Raw genomic sequence first — 17575 nt, 5'->3', positions numbered from 1 at the left:
TTGATGACAGAAAATAATTGGCACACACTGACAAAAAGGACTAGACACTTAATTAATTTAATAATAACCCTTCTCTTATTTACAAGTACCGGTAATGAATTTGATGGTAACCCCCTGAAATGCTTTTTTTTATTTTCTCATGAGGCAAATCTGCCTATTTGTGGCTATCAGGGAGATCACAAACAAAACAAACAACTCTTTGACCAGACGAGTTTATTTTGGCATTTTGCTTTATTTTCTAATAGAAAAACCTATCCGTAACAAAATAAAACATGAAATGATAAATAAATTCAAATGCTGTGACTGATTATGAATATACATTATCTGGGCATATTTTTGTCTATAATTTTGTCAAAACCGTTGTTTCAAGAGGTTGTTATAGAAAAATCAACCCTTACATCATTTTTATTATTTCTGTATGTTGCCATCATACCTGGCCAAGAAAATTATACAAAAACAAGAAATGACACTTGTCTGGTTTCAAAAATTCATTTTAAATGGTTTCAAAGCATGAGACAAGGCTTATCAAGCAATTTGGTTTGTTATTGCAAGTGTTGAATCAGCATTGGACTCAAAACAAACAGGTCAGTGACAAATACATGTATGTAAAACAGGCAATTTTGGTATTGAGGTATTGGAATATATGTGGAGAATGATTTTGTTTTCATTTCTATACTCTGATACAGTCATCTCCCTCTAAAGGCGACCTGTGAAGATCCGGGGTAGAATAGGTTTTCAGCAACCCATGCTTGCCATAAAAGGCGACTATGCTTGTCGTTAAAGGCGACTAACAGGATCGGGTGGTCAGGCTCGCTGAGTTGGTTGATGCATGTCATTGATCCCAATTGCGTGGATCGATGCTCATGATGTCAATCACTGGATTGTCTGGTCCAGACTCGATTATTTACAGACCGCCGTAATATTGCAGAGGGCGGCGTTAAACAACAAACCAAACCAAAACCTCTAAAGGTCACACACTGTAGTCACAGATCAACATGGTGGAACTTCTCTCAATGCATCTTCCGACTATCCAAGGTATAAAATCACCATTCTATAAATACCCTAGACACATTCACCACCACCGCATCACTTGTATACAAAGCATTGATGGCAAATGGGTCCAGGGTTGTTGTCATAATAGAAAGGAGATTATGTTAGCCTGAATAATCGAAGATGCTCTCAGCGAGGCTTAAGCATTTCACAAGAAAAATGTATATGATCTTAGCCATCCAACTTAACCTGTTTATTTACATTTATATGAAATAAGGAATTAACAGTTAAGCAATGGTATTTATTGATACGTTCTCAAACAAGCTCAAAATACCTTGTAAGCTCAGACACTGTTTCTTGACAATGTACCAGTACTTCCATGGTGAGTGAGTGAGTGAGTAAATGATGTTGTCACTCATCCCCATCACAGAGAGATGAGTGATAGAGAACTGTACTCATAAACATGCAGCAACTTTTCAATGCATGGTATTTGTTTATACTTCATTTTTGCTTAAATAAAATTTAACAATACAATTATTAATATTAATAATAACAACAACAACAATAATAATAATAATGAGTACATTTCGACAGTGCAAACTTCCATGCCTGTCGGTATGCTCATGGCACTATGACATTATTACTCGTACTACCCTGGTCAATGGATTAGTCTCATTCTCACCTCCCTGAGGAGTATACAAACAATTCACATCTTGTCTTTTGTTAAAGTGTAAAATGTTCATCACATTAATGATTATATATTCATTCTACAATAAATTATGAATGTAATCCTATCATTACTCTCTACATATATCAAAGGAGATATTTTAAATTAAATTAATTATGGTATATCTCTATATTCAAAAGCATGTGATAGGCCTAGCTATCTGCGACTAACTTCTATCTGATTAAACATATTTGTATTTCAAAATCTTGTGTTACTACAAAAGGTTATCATCCAAGTTTCCATCATGACTCAAATATAGCTTTTGAAAATACACATGAAATATCAGGAAAACATGGCTTCAGCTAACACTAGCTTGCCATATAAATCCAAACTGCCTTGAGTTAAACAGAAATATGATTCCTCCCCCAAGAAGCGTGCTACAGGTACCCCTTGTGCAGACTTCCCCATTAACCATCTCCCCTACCTTGATAACCGACTCCACGACCCTGATAACTCTATGAAAATAGAGGATACAGCTACCAAAAAATCTAACAAGAAAATAACTTTACCTTTTAAATGATAATTGATCAAATGCCTTATAGATAATGTTGAAAGTCTCTGATCACTAGAGCAAAGCCGTCACTGTCAACAGTAAATGCACAGAGACAGAATTAGCATCTGTTTATTCCAACTAGATCGAAAACAACCCAAACAAAATTTGTGCCCAGAAATAAGAAATATCTATCAACACAAATTTATGTCTATTCTTATTTAATAAATCTTAACTATAAAATATAAGGTATGGCATTACATGTAGCAGTAGGAGTACTCTGGGGCAATGGAATTGGTTACTTTAAGCTATATGTGCCTGTAGTATAGGAGTAGCAAACTACTTGTTGGATGGTTGACTAGTGGTTGACATTCTTTAGCTGGTAGGTCGTGGAGTAAGTCCGAAAGCCTCCGGCTGGAAGAAATGAGTCTCGATACAGTGGACCATGTCGTTCAACTCCCTTTCTGCTGCTTCTCGGTCCATTCTGAAAGTCAAGGTCACAAGTGACAAACATTGAATTGAATTATACTTTTCACATCATGGAGAGCCACTGCTTAAATCTGTGCCAAATATATGCAAACTTTCAACTGACCTTGCAGCATAGCTAAAGCAGGGATTTATTTAAACCTGTTCAGATTCCATGTCCATGAAGTCTGCAGCAAATGTCAGTAAAAATTCTCAAATTGGAAATAAACATCTCTCCATATTGAGAAAAATGCTTCAATGCTTAGGTTAACATATCTGCGTTGAATGCAATATTAAACATTAATGTTAAAATACCCCTTAATTTAGAAAAATAATAAATTAAAAAATCAATGGCACTTTTTCTCCCCTATTTGCCTGCCAAAGGCACTCTGTTTAGAATACTAGATAAATCCCTGTAAAGGCTCTGATCAAATGGCATTTCATCATTTGGGTTACATGTAGCAAAATCATGTCCTGCTAATAGTAATAGTGCACTTCAAGCCACACGCCTGGGCTGTGGATTCTGTGAGCCTTTAAAGGAAAGTGGGAAGTGACGTTTGTCCTAGCTTTTCAATATATTCACTGATAACTATTAATGGAACTTGAGTATTTGTCTTTGCTCGAAGACAGAAGGGAGAGGACTTGTGGCAGTGCTTTAACTTTAACAGGATAAAAATAACCATTGCAAAAACAGTTAAAGGCGACTATGCTTGTCGTACTAACGTACCAGGCTACTAACGGGATCGGATGGTCATGCTCGATGACCTGGTTGATGCATGTCACCGTATCCCAATTGTGTGGATTGTAGCTCACTGGAGTGTATTTACAGACCGCCGTCTTATAACAGAAATATTGCTGAGTGCGGCATTAAACAACAAACAAACATGCCAGACATGACACGGTCACCTTAGTGTAAACCCCATTCCATTTTCCTGAGGCAAGAGAGTTAACTGACTATAAAAGTCCAGTTACCACCCTTGCCGAACTAGGCTGGTATTATGGCATTAGATTTTGGCTTGACTAACGAATCTATACACAGTCCAATCAAAATCGCGCAATGAAATCAAAATCCGCTTTGTAAACTGTCATGCAGATTTCGGTTGATTGCAGGATTTGCAAAGCATGTTCACCGCCAACTCAATGTCAACAGATATTTTCCAAATCATTTCATGTTTTTTCACAATATATATCTTAATTATCAATCAGATTGTCTTGACTGGCCGCTGCCATTTTGTTTGAAGCAAATGCAAGTGATACGAGAGGTGGAATCTGATTGCTCCATAGGAGAGTCATAGAAGGGACATAACTCGTAATAACCACTGGTGGCGCTCCCATCGAGCCTAGGAATTCCAGCCTAGTTCGGCAAGGGTGGAAACTGGACTTTTAAAGCCAGTTAACTCTCTTGTCTCAGAAAGATCCCATTCTGGCGTCTCTCGTTATAGTAATATTGTTAAGAATGTACTACAACCCTATTCATTCCTTCTTGTGGCACCCTACACCACTGGGCCACCCATGTCCCCTCAATAACTTACCCTTTAGTGGGGTCTGGCTTGTGCTCAGTGTAGTACTTGATTTTGGGTTCGGTGCCGCTTGTCCGCAGGGTAGCCACACAGCCATTTTCAAATGTGAATGTGATCATCTCTGAGGACTTGCTTGTGGGTAGAATCTGAAGACATTGATATTTTTTATATGAAGCAGACAAATCTGTACAATTTGCAGGTATTAAAGGTGGGACATTTATGGGTTAAAATAAAAGATTTGATATCTTTCCAGTCAAATTTTCTTGTAGTCTGCACATTAGGATCAGAGTATGTTGGGCTGAACACCAAATGAACAGAATTGCATATTTGTGGCATGATAGTCAAATGTGGGAGGAAACCCAAGTGATTCGAGTAAGCTCGGGATGCAATTTTGCACAGTGAACTGTGGTTTCTTCAAAGTAGTTAAACTAAACTCACTCACTCACTAGGGAAGGATCCCTTGAGTAGGCCTTACAATAACAAGAACAAGAACCTCAACTCACTGGAACATTATCTGGCTGACTGTTGTCGTAGCCTTTGCCTGTCAGATCTCGAACATATTTGATCTTGTAAGGGCCACAACTTGATGGATACTGAAACAAAAAGTTTGAATTAATTATATGGCAAATTAAAACTTCTATCATGTTCTGTATTCTAAGTAACTTGAATATGTAACGGTGAATTAATTATCTGGCAAATTAAAACTTCTTCTATCATGTTCTGTATTCTAAGTAACTTGAATATGTAACGGTAGCTCTCCAATTTCCTGTCCAGCAGTATAGATCAATATAAGCACAGTGTACATTTTGCTTAAGATTTTCACTATCATTAATGATTGGGACTTTTGAACTGATTTTTCCCTGATAATGTGTCAGATTAAACACAAGGGAAATAAATGCCGTTATGAAAATATGAAATTTCAGAGAATTCCCAAATATGGTCTTTGTCTTTGAGAACTATTCTAACATTGATATTTGGGAAGGTAAAAAATTACAGACAGATACCTAGTTATGATAACTTCTGCGAGGACAATCATTGCTCCCAAAATAATGAAAAAGTGATGAGCAGGGCTGGTTGGAACTTAACACTAGCCTGCTAGCCAGGGGCTAGTACTTATTCCTGCAGGCAAGTACAAAGTTCCCTATTGTTTTAACAAGGGCATTTTATCATTAGCTGGGCTAGTAAAGCTTTTGAGTTTAGTTCTAACTTCTAACCCTGATGAGGAAATAATAAAGACTATATAAATCAATATTATATGGCCTATGCTGTTCAATACTCTTATGAAATGCAAAAGAACTGACCTCCATAAAAAGTACATGTATTGAGAAATTGAAAGGCTGCATGGTTATTCTAAACCTCTTACAGCATTTCTAGCAGGTCATAACATAATTCATTTAGCCCTTTACTCAGTCATGCAAACACACAGTTAAATGCATGTGCAATGGTCAATGCCATCTGGGTACAATGGTTCAATATTAACCAGGTCACACACTGTAATTACATGATTCCGATACTAATTGACTCGAAAGACAAGTAAGGGGCTCTGGGGGTTATTCTTCCCATGAACCCCATCTGAGGAAGAAAGAGTTAACATCTACCTTTCCTGGACCATCGAAGTTACGGATATTCTGAAACATCTTGGCAGTAATGGCTGGGTCGTAGCACAGGAAGTAGGAGTTTCGTGACAAATGATAACCGTATCTGAAACACAAGCATCAGAGGCAGGGTAAATCTTTGGAGTATAATTACAAATAATGACATATAATTACACTATTCCAACCATCATGAGAAATTTGTTAAAGAATGCCAACAAACAGGAGGTGATTAAATCTGGGCACTTTGATTGGACAACTAACAAGCACATATTATCAATATTTATCTCCATACAACATCTATAACCTACTTATTGAATATCTCTTCCAGCTGTTTAGCCAGAGTTGAGTTGTCGTTGTACAGGAATGTTGCCATCTCTGCCATCACTGCTGCTGCACTCACTCCATCTTTGTCCAGAACCTTGGTGCCGCACATGAACCCTGTACAACACATACACACACACATGAACCCTGTACAACACACACACACACATGAACCCTGTACAACACACACACATGAACCCTGTACAACACACACATGAACCCTGTACAACACACACACACATGAACTCTGTGTAACACACACACACATGAACCCTGTACAACACACACACATGAACCCTGTACAACACACACACATGAACATTGTACAACACACACACACATGAACCCTGTACAACACACACACACACACACACACACACACACACACACACACACACACACACACGAACCCTGTACAACACACACACACACACACACACACACACACACACACACACACACACACACACACACATGAACTCTGTACAACACACACACATGAACCCTGTACAACACACACACATGAACATTGTACAACACACACACATGAACCCTGTACAACACACACACGTGAACCCTGTACAATACACACACACATGAACCCTGTACAACACACACACACTAACCCTGTACAACACACATACACACACACACACACATGAACCCTGTACAACACACACATGAACCCTGTACAACACACACATATGAACATTGTACAACACACACACATGAACCCTGTACAACACAAACACACACACACACACACACATGAACCCTGTACAACACACACACACATGAACCCTGTACAACACACACACATGAACATTGTACAACACACACACATGAACATTGTACAACACACACACATGAACCCTGTACAACACACACACACACACACACTAACCCTGTACAACACACATACACACACACACACACATGAACCCTGTACAACACACACATGAACCCTGTACAACACACACACATGAACATTGTACAACACACACACATGAACCCTGTACAACACACACACACACACACACACACACACACACACACACACATGAACCCTGTACAACACACACACACATGAACCCTGTACAACAGACACGCACACATGAACCCTGTACAACACACACACATGAACATTGTACAACACACACACATGAACCCTGTACAACACACACACATGAACCCTGTACAACACACACACAGGAACCCTGTACAACACACACGCACACACATGAACCCTGTACAACAGACACGCACACATGAACCCTGTACAACACACACACATGAACCCTGTACAACACACACACACACACATGAACCCTGTACAACAGACACGCACACATGAACCCTGTACAACACACACACATGAACATTGTACAACACACACACATGAACCCTGTACAACACACACACATGAACCCTGTACAACACGCACACATGAACCCTGTACAACACACACACATGAACATTGTACAACACACACACATGAACCCTGTACAACACACACACATGAACCCTGTACAACACACAAACATTAACCCTGTACAACACACAGACATGAACCCTGTACAACAAACATGAACCCTGTACAATAAACACACATGAACCCTGTACAACACACACACATGAATCCTGTACAACACACACACATATGAACCCTATACAACACACACATACAAGAACCCTGTACAACACACACATACAAGAACCCTGTACAACACACACACACAGGAATCCTGTACAACACACATACACACATGAACCCTGTACAACACACACATGAACCCTGTACAACACACACATGAACCCTGTACAACACACACATATGAACCCTGTACAACACACACACACATGAACCCAGTAAAACACACACATGAACCCTGTACAACACACACACACACACATGAACCCTGTACAACACACACATGAACCCTGTACAACACACATATGAACCCTGTACAACACACACACATGAACCCTGTACAACACACACACATGAACCCTGTACAACACACATATAAACCCTGTTCAACAAACACACATGAACAAAAAACAAGGGATGTTATCAAGTGTGACCTACCAATAGCCTCTTCAAATGCAAAGATGACATGTTTGCCATCATTCTCTCTATCACAAGCCTTGTTAGCAATCCACTTGAAGCCTGTCAAGGTTTCCTGCAGACATAAGTCAGATTGTGTCAACTTCAATTTATACAGGTCATCAGTCTTGTAGTTACATCAGTGAGAGAGTGAGTCAACCTGCATCAGTGAGAGAGTGAGTTAACCTGCATCAGTGAGAGAGTGTGTTAATCTGCATCAGTGAGAGAGGGTGTTAACCTGCATCAGTGAGAGAGTGTGTTAACCTACATCAGTGAGAGAGTGAGATAACCTACATCAGTGAGAGAGTGAGTTAACCTGCATCATAGTGAGAGAGGGAGTCAACCTAAATCAGTGAGAGAGTGAGTGAACCTACATCAGTGAAAGAGTGAGTTAACCTACATCAGTGAAAGAGAGAGAGTCAACCTAAATCAGTAAGAGAGTGAGTCAACCTAAATCAGTGAGAGAGTGAGTTAACCTACATCAATGAGAGAGAGAGAGACAACCTGCATCAGTGAAAGAGTGAGTTAACCTACATCGGTGAAAGAGTGAGTTAACCTACATCAGTGAAAGAGTGAGTTAACCTGCATCAGTGAGAGAGAGAGAGACAACCTAAATCAGTGAGAGAGTGAGTTAACCTACATCAGTGAAAGAGTGAGTTAACCTACATCAGTGAAAGAGTGAGTTAACCTGCATCAGTGAGAGAGAGAGAGACAACCTAAATCAGTGAGAGAGTGAGTTAACCTACATCAGTGAAAGAGTGAGTTAACCTACATCAGTGAAAGAGAGAGAGTCAACCTAAATCAGTAAGAGAGTGAGTCAACCTAAATCAGTGAGAGAGTGAGTTAACCTACATCAATGAGAGAGAGAGAGACAACCTGCATCAGTGAGAGAGTGAGTTAACCTACATCAGTGAAAGAGTGAGTTAACCTACATCAGTGAAAGAGAGAGAGTCAACCTAAATCAGTAAGAGAGTGAGTCAACCTAAATCAGTGAGAGAGTGAGTTAACCTACATCAATGAGAGAGAGAGAGACAACCTGCATCAGTGAGAGAGTGAGTTAACCTACATCAGTGAGAGAGTGAGTTAACCTACATCAGTGAAAGAGTGAGTTAACCTACATCAGTGAAAGAGTGAGTTAACCTACATCGGTGAAAGAGTGAGTTAACCTACATCAGTGAAAGAGTGAGTTAACCTGCATCAGTGAGAGAGAGAGACAACCTAAATCAGTGAGAGAGTGAGTTAACCTACATCAGTGAAAGAGTGAGTTAACCTACATCAGTGAAAGAGTGAGTTAACCTGCATCCGTGAGAGAGAGAGAGACAACCTAAATCAGTGAGAGAGTGAGTTAACCTACATCAGTGAAAGAGTGAGTTAACCTACATCAGTGAAAGAGAGAGAGTCAACCTAAATCAGTAAGAGAGTGAGTCAACCTAAATCAGTGAGAGAGTGAGTTAACCTACATCAATGAGAGAGAGAGAGACAACCTGCATCAGTGAGAGAGTGAGTTAACCTACATCAGTGAAAGAGTGAGTTAACCTACATCAGCGAAAGAGTGAGTTAACCTGCATCAGTGAGAGAGAGTCAACCTACATCAGTGAGAGAGTGAGTTCACCTACATCAATGAGAGAGTGAGTTAACTTACATCAGTGAGAGAGTGAGTTAACCTGCATCAGTGAGAGAGAGAGTTAACCTGCATCACAGTGAGAGAGAGTCAACCTACATCAGTGAGAGAGTGAGTTAACCTGCATCAGTGAGAGAGTTAACCTACATCAGTGAAAGAGTGAGTTAACCTACATCAATGAGAGAGTGAGTTAACTTACATCAGTGAGAGAGTGAGTTAATCTGCATCAGTGAGAGAGTGAGTCAACCTGCATCAGTGAGAGAGAGAGTTAACCTACGTCAGTGAAAGAGTGAGTTAACCTACATCAGTGAAAGAGTGAGTTAACCTGCATCAGTGAGAGAGAGTTAACCTCCATCAGTGAAAGAGTGAGTTAATCTACATCAATGAGAGAGTGAGTTAACTTACATCAGTGAGAGAGTGAGTTAACCTGCATCACAGTGAGAGAGAGAGATAACCTACATCAGTGAGAGAGTGAGATAACCTACATCAGTGAGAGAGTGAGTTAACCTGCATCACAGTGAGAGAGTGTGTTAACCTGCATGAGTGAGAGAGTGAGTTAACCTGCATCAGTGAGAGAGTGTGTTAACCTGCATCAGTGAGAGAGTGAGATAACCTACATCAGTGAGAGAGTGAGTTAACCTACATCAGTGAGAGAGTGTGTTAACCTGCATCAGTGAGAGAGTGTGTTAACCTCCATCAGTGAGAGAGTGTGTTAACCTACATCAGCGAGAGAGTGAGATAACCTACATCAGTGAGAGAGTGAGTTAACCTGCATCAGTGAGAGAGTGTGTTAACCTACATCAGTGAAAGAGTGAGTTAACCTGCATCAGTGAGAGAGTGAGTTAATCTGCATCAGTGAGAGAGTGTGTTAACCTGCATCAGTGAGAGAGTGTGTTAACCTACATCAGTGAGAGAGTGAGTAAACCTACATCAGTGAGAAAGTGAGTTAACCTACATCAATTAGAGAGTGAGTTAACTTACATCAGTGAGAGAGTGAGTTAACCTGCATCACAGTGAGAGAGAGAGATAACCTACATCAGTGAGAGAGTGAGATAACCTACATCAGTGAGAGAGTGAGTTAACCTGCATCACAGTGAGAGAGTGAGTAAACCTACATCAGTGAGAGAGAGTTAACCTACATCAGTGAGAGAGTAAGTTAACCTGCATCACAGTGAGAGAGAGAGATAACCTACATCAGTGAGAGAGAGAGATAACCTACATCAGTGAGAGAGTGAGTTAACCTGCATCACAGTGAGAGAGAGAGATAACCTACATCAGTGGGAGAGTGAGTTAACCTGCATCACAGTGAGAGAGTGAGTTAACCTACATCAGTGAGAGAGTGAGTTAATCTGCATCAGTGAGAGAGTGAGTTAACCTGCATCAGTGAGAGAGTGTGTTAACCTGCTTCAGTAAGAGAGTGTGTTAACCTACATCAGTGAGAGAGTGAGTTAACCTGCATCAGTGAGAGAGTGAGTTAACCTGCATCAGTGAGAGAGTGAGTTAACCTGCATCAGTGAGAGAGTGAGTTAACCTGCATCAGTGAGAGAGTGTGTTAACCTGCATCAGTGAGAGAGTGAGATAACCTACATCAGTGAGAGAGTGAGTTAACCTACATCAGTGAGAGAGTGTGTTAACCTGCATCAATGAGAGAGTGTGTTAACCTGCATCAGTGAGAGAGTGTGTTAACCTACATCAGTGAGAGAGTGAGTTAACCTGCATCAGTGAGAGAGTGTGTTAACCTACATCAGTGAAAGAGTGAGTTAACCTGCATCAGTGAGAGAGTGTGTTAACCTACATCAGTGAGAGAGTGAGTTAACCTACATCAGTGAGAGAGTGTGTTAACCTGCATCAGTGAGAGAGTGTGTTAACCTACATCAGTGAAAGAGTGAGTTAACCTGCATCAGTGAGAGAGTGAGTTAACCTGCATCAGTGGGAGTGTGTGTTAACCTGCATCAGTGAGAGAGTGAGTTAACCTGCATCAGTGAGAGAGTGTGTTAACCTCCATCAGTGAGAGAGTGTGTTAACCTACATCAGCGAGAGAGTGAGATAACCTACATCAGTGAGAGAGTGAGTTAACCTGCATCAGTGAGAGAGTGTGTTAACCTACATCAGTGAAAGAGTGAGTTAACCTGCATCAGTGAGAGAGTGAGTTAATCTGCATCAGTGAGAGAGTGTGTTAACCTGCATCAGTGAGAGAGTGTGTTAACCTACATCAGTGAGAGAGTGAGTAAACCTACATCAGTGAGAAAGTGAGTTAACCTACATCAATTAGAGAGTGAGTTAACTTACATCAGTGAGAGAGTGAGTTAACCTGCATCACAGTGAGAGAGAGAGATAACCTACATCAGTGAGAGAGTGAGATAACCTACATCAGTGAGAGAGTGAGTTAACCTGCATCACAGTGAGAGAGTGAGTAAACCTACATCAGTGAGAGAGAGTTAACCTACATCAGTGAGAGAGTAAGTTAACCTGCATCACAGTGAGAGAGAGAGATAACCTACATCAGTGAGAGAGAGAGATAACCTACATCAGTGAGAGAGTGAGTTAACCTGCATCACAGTGAGAGAGAGAGATAACCTACATCAGTGGGAGAGTGAGTTAACCTGCATCACAGTGAGAGAGTGAGTTAACCTACATCAGTGAGAGAGTGAGTTAATCTGCATCAGTGAGAGAGTGAGTTAACCTGCATCAGTGAGAGAGTGTGTTAACCTGCTTCAGTAAGAGAGTGTGTTAACCTACATCAGTGAGAGAGTGAGTTAACCTGCATCAGTGAGAGAGTGAGTTAACCTGCATCAGTGAGAGAGTGAGTTAACCTGCATCAGTGAGAGAGTGAGTTAACCTGCATCAGTGAGAGAGTGTGTTAACCTGCATCAGTGAGAGAGTGAGATAACCTACATCAGTGAGAGAGTGAGTTAACCTACATCAGTGAGAGAGTGTGTTAACCTGCATCAATGAGAGAGTGTGTTAACCTGCATCAGTGAGAGAGTGTGTTAACCTACATCAGTGAGAGAGTGAGTTAACCTGCATCAGTGAGAGAGTGTGTTAACCTACATCAGTGAAAGAGTGAGTTAACCTGCATCAGTGAGAGAGTGTGTTAACCTACATCAGTGAGAGAGTGAGTTAACCTACATCAGTGAGAGAGTGTGTTAACCTGCATCAGTGAGAGAGTGTGTTAACCTACATCAGTGAAAGAGTGAGTTAACCTGCATCAGTGAGAGAGTGAGTTAACCTGCATCAGTGGGAGTGTGTGTTAACCTGCATCAGTGAGAGAGTGAGTTAACCTGCATCAGTGAGAGAGTGTGTTAACCTACATCAGTGAGAGAGTGAGTTAACCTGCATCAGTGAGAGAGTGAGTTAACCTGCATCAGTGAGAGAGTGAGATAACCTACATCAGTGAGAGAGTGAGTTAACCTGCATCAGTGAGAGAGAGAGAGACAACCTAAATCAGTGAGAGAGTGAGTTAACCTACATCAGTGAAAGAGTGAGTTAACCTACATCAATGAGAGAGAGAGAGACAACCTGCATCAGTGAGAGAGTGAGTTAACCTACATCAGTGAAAGAGTGAGTTAACCTACATCAGCGAAAGAGTGAGTTAACCTGCATCAGTGAGAGAGAGTCAACCTACATCAGTGAGAGAGTGAGTTCACCTACATCAATGAGAGAGTGAGTTAACTTACATCAGTGAGAGAGTGAGTTAACCTGCATCAGTGAGAGAGAGAGTTAACCTGCATCACAGTGAGAGAGAGTCAACCTACATCAGTGAGAGAGTGAGTTAACCTGCATCAGTGAGAGAGTTAACCTACATCAGTGAAAGAGTGAGTTAACCTACATCAATGAGAGAGTGAGTTAACTTACATCAGTGAGAGAGTGAGTTAATCTGCATCAGTGAGAGAGTGAGTCAACCTGCATCAGTGAGAGAGAGAGTTAACCTACGTCAGTGAAAGAGTGAGTTAACCTACATCAGTGAAAGAGTGAGTTAACCTGCATCAGTGAGAGAGAGTTAACCTCCATCAGTGAAAGAGTGAGTTAATCTACATCAATGAGAGAGTGAGTTAACTTACATCAGTGAGAGAGTGAGTTAACCTGCATCACAGTGAGAGAGAGAGATAACCTACATCAGTGAGAGAGTGAGATAACCTACATCAGTGAGAGAGTGAGTTAACCTGCATCACAGTGAGAGAGTGAGTAAACCTACATCAGTGAGAGAGAGTTAACCTACATCAGTGAGAGAGTGAGTTAACCTGCATCACAGTGAGAGAGAGAGATAACCTACATCAGTGAGAGAGAGAGATAACCTACATCAGTGAGAGAGTGAGTTAACCTGCATCACAGTGAGAGAGAGAGATAACCTACATCAGTGGGAGAGTGAGTTAACCTGCATCACAGTGAGAGAGTGAGTTAACCTACATCAGTGAGAGAGTGAGTTAATCTGCATCAGTGAGAGAGTGAGTTAACCTGCATCAGTGAGAGAGTGTGTTAACCTGCATCAGTGAGAGAGTGTGTTAACCTGCATCAGTGAGAGAGTGTGTTAACCTACATCAGTGAGAGAGTGAGTTAACCTGCATCAGTGAGAGAGTGAGTTAACCTGCATGAGTGAGAGAGTGAGTTAACCTGCATCAGTGAGAGAGTGAGTTAACCTGCATCAGTGAGAGAGTGTGTTAACCTACATCAGTGAGAGAGTGAGTTAATCTGCATCAGTGAGAGAGTGAGTTAACCTGCATCAGTGAGAGAGTGTGTTAACCTGCATCAGTGAGAGAGTGTGTTAACCTACATCAGTGAGAGAGTGAGTTAACCTGCATCAGTGAGAGAGTGAGTTAACCTGCATCAGTGAGAGAGTGAGTTAACCTGCATCAGTGAGAGAGTGAGTTAACCTGCATCAGTGAGAGAGTGTGTTAACCTGCATCAGTGAGAGAGTGAGATAACCTACATCAGTGAGAGAGTGAGTTAACCTACATCAGTGAGAGAGTGTGTTAACCTGCATCAATGAGAGAGTGTGTTAACCTGCATCAGTGAGAGAGTGTGTTAACCTACATCAGTGAGAGAGTGAGTTAACCTGCATCAGTGAGAGAGTGTGTTAACCTACATCAGTGAAAGAGTGAGTTAACCTGCATCAGTGAGAGAGTGTGTTAACCTACATCAGTGAGAGAGTGTGTTAACCTGCATCAGTGAGAGAGTGTGTTAACCTACATCAGTGAAAGAGTGAGTTAACCTACATCAGTGAGAGAGAGAGAGACAACCTAAATCAGTGAGAGAGTGAGTTAACCTACATCAGTGAAAGAGTGAGTTAACCTACATCAGTGAAAGAGAGAGAGTCAACCTAAATCAGTAAGAGAGTGAGTCAACCTAAATCAGTGAGAGAGTGAGTTAACCTACATCAATTAGAGAGAGAGAGACAACCTGCATCAGTGAGAGAGTGAGTTAACCTACATCAGTGAAAGAGTGAGTTAACCTACATCAGCGAAAGAGTGAGTTAACCTGCATCAGTGAGAGAGAGTCAACCTACATCAGTGAGAGAGTGAGTTCACCTACATCAATGAGAGAGTGAGTTAACTTACATCAGTGAGAGAGTGAGTTAACCTGCATCAGTGAGAGAGAGAGTTAACCTGCATCACAGTGAGAGAGAGTCAACCTACATCAGTGAGAGAGTGAGTTAACCTGCATCAGTGAGAGAGTTAACCTACATCAGTGAAAGAGTGAGTTAACCTACATCAATGAGAGAGTGAGTTAACTGACATCAGTGAGTGAGTGAGTTAATCTGCATCAGTGAGAGAGTGAGTCAACCTGCATCAGTGAGAGAGAGAGTTAACCTACGTCAGTGAAAGAGTGAGTTAACCTGCATCAGTGAGAGAGAGTTAACCTCCATCAGTGAAAGAGTGAGTTAATCTACATCAATGAGAGAGTGAGTTAACTTACATCAGTGAGAGAGTGAGTTAACCTGCATCACAGTGAGAGAGAGAGATAACCTACATCAGTGAGAGAGTGAGATAACCTACATCAGTGAGAGAGTGAGTTAACCTGCATCACAGTGAGAGAGTGAGTAAACCTACATCAGTGAGAGAGAGTTAACCTACATCAGTGAGAGAGTGAGTTAACCTGCATCACAGTGAGAGAGAGAGATAACCTACATCAGTGAGAGAGAGATAACCTACATCAGTGAGAGAGTGAGTTAACCTGCATCACAGTGAGAGAGAGAGATAACCTACATCAGTGGGAGAGTGAGTTAACCTGCATCACAGTGAGAGAGTGAGTTAACCTACATCAGTGAGAGAGTGAGTTAATCTGCATCAGTGAGAGAGTGAGTTAACCTGCATCAGTGAGAGAGTGTGTTATCCTGCATGAGTGAGAGAGTGTGTTAACCTGCATCAGTGAGAGAGTGTGTTAACCTACATCAGTGAGAGAGTGAGTTAACCTGCATCAGTGAGAGAGTGAGTTAACCTGCATGAGTGAGAGAGTGAGTTAACCTGCATGAGTGAGAGAGTGAGTTAACCTGCATCAGTGAGAGAGTGTGTTAACCTGCATCAGTGAGAGAGTGAGATAACCTACATCAGTGAGAGAGTGAGTTAACCTACATCAGTGAGAGAGTGTGTTAACCTGCATCAATGAGAGAGTGTGTTAACCTGCATCAGTGAGAGAGTGAGATAACCTACATCAGTGAGAGAGTGAGTTAACCTACATCAGTGAGAGAGTGTGTTAACCTGCATCAATGAGAGAGTGTGTTAACCTGCATCAGTGAGAGAGTGTGTTAACCTACATCAGTGAGAGAGTGAGTTAACCTGCATCAGTGAGAGAGTGTGTTAACCTACATCAGTGAAAGAGTGAGTTAACCTGCATCAGTGAGAGAGTGTGTTAACCTACATCAGTGAGAGAGTGTGTTAACCTGCATCAGTGAGAGAGTGTGTTAACCTACATCAGTGAAAGAGTGAGTTAACCTACATCAGTGAGAGAGAGAGACAACCTAAATCAGTGAGAGAGTGAGTTAACCTACATCAGTGAAATAGTGAGTTAACCTACATCAGTGAAAGAGAGAGAGTCAACCTAAATCAGTAAGAGAGTGAGTCAACCTAAATCAGTGAGAGAGTGAGTTAACCTACATCAATGAGAGAGAGAGAGACAACCTGCATCAGTGAGAGAGTGAGTTAACCTACATCAGTGAAAGAGTGAGTTAACCTACATCAGCGAAAGAGTGAGTTAACCTGCATCAGTGAGAGAGAGTCAACCTACATCAGTGAGAGAGTGAGTTCACCTACATCAATGAGAGAGTGAGTTAACTTACATCAGTGAGAGAGTGAGTTAACCTGCATCAGTGAGAGAGAGAGTTAACCTGCATCACAGTGAGAGAGAGTCAACCTACATCAGTGAGAGAGTGAGTTAACCTGCATCAGTGAGAGAGTTAACCTACATCAGTGAAAGAGTGAGTTAACCTACATCAATGAGAGAGTGAGTTAACTTACATCAGTGAGAGAGTGAGTTAATCTGCATCAGTGAGAGAGTGAGTCAACCTGCATCAGTGAGAGAGAGAGTTAACCTACGTCAGTGAAAGAGTGAGTTAACCTACATCAGTGAAAGAGTGAGTTAACCTGCATCAGTGAGAGAGAGTTAACCTCCATCAGTGAAAGAGTGAGTTAATCTACATCAATGAGAGAGTGAGTTAACTTACATCAGTGAGAGAGTGAGTTAACCTGCATCACAGTGAGAGAGAGAGATAACCTACATCAGTGAGAGAGTGAGATAACCTACAT

The 17575-nt window shown here is 41.2% G+C and overlaps 1 protein-coding gene across 1 annotated transcript in view; it reads right to left on the bottom strand.

Annotated features, from left to right (window-relative positions):
• Positions 1-837: 837 nt before the first annotated feature.
• Positions 838-17575, bottom strand: part of LOC124144195 (phosphoglucomutase-2-like) — a 65123-nt gene continuing 48385 nt past the window's right edge. Inside the window, exons 13-18 of the mRNA XM_048388110.1 lie at positions 8198-8291; positions 6096-6225; positions 5791-5893; positions 4696-4785; positions 4205-4338; positions 838-2691 (exon numbers count right to left, since the gene is read on the bottom strand). Coding sequence (XP_048244067.1) covers positions 2583-2691; positions 4205-4338; positions 4696-4785; positions 5791-5893; positions 6096-6225; positions 8198-8291 — 660 coding nt within the window. The 3' untranslated portion in view covers positions 838-2582. The remainder of the gene's footprint in view (positions 2692-4204; positions 4339-4695; positions 4786-5790; positions 5894-6095; positions 6226-8197; positions 8292-17575) is intronic.

The sequence above is a fragment of the Haliotis rufescens genome, unplaced genomic scaffold, assembly GCF_023055435.1.
Source record: "Haliotis rufescens isolate VD_foot unplaced genomic scaffold, xgHalRufe1.0.p SCAF_7, whole genome shotgun sequence".
NCBI lineage: Eukaryota > Metazoa > Mollusca > Gastropoda > Lepetellida > Haliotidae > Haliotis > Haliotis rufescens.
Note: the sequence above shows the minus strand (reverse complement) of the source record. Positions and strands in the feature narration are given on the sequence as shown.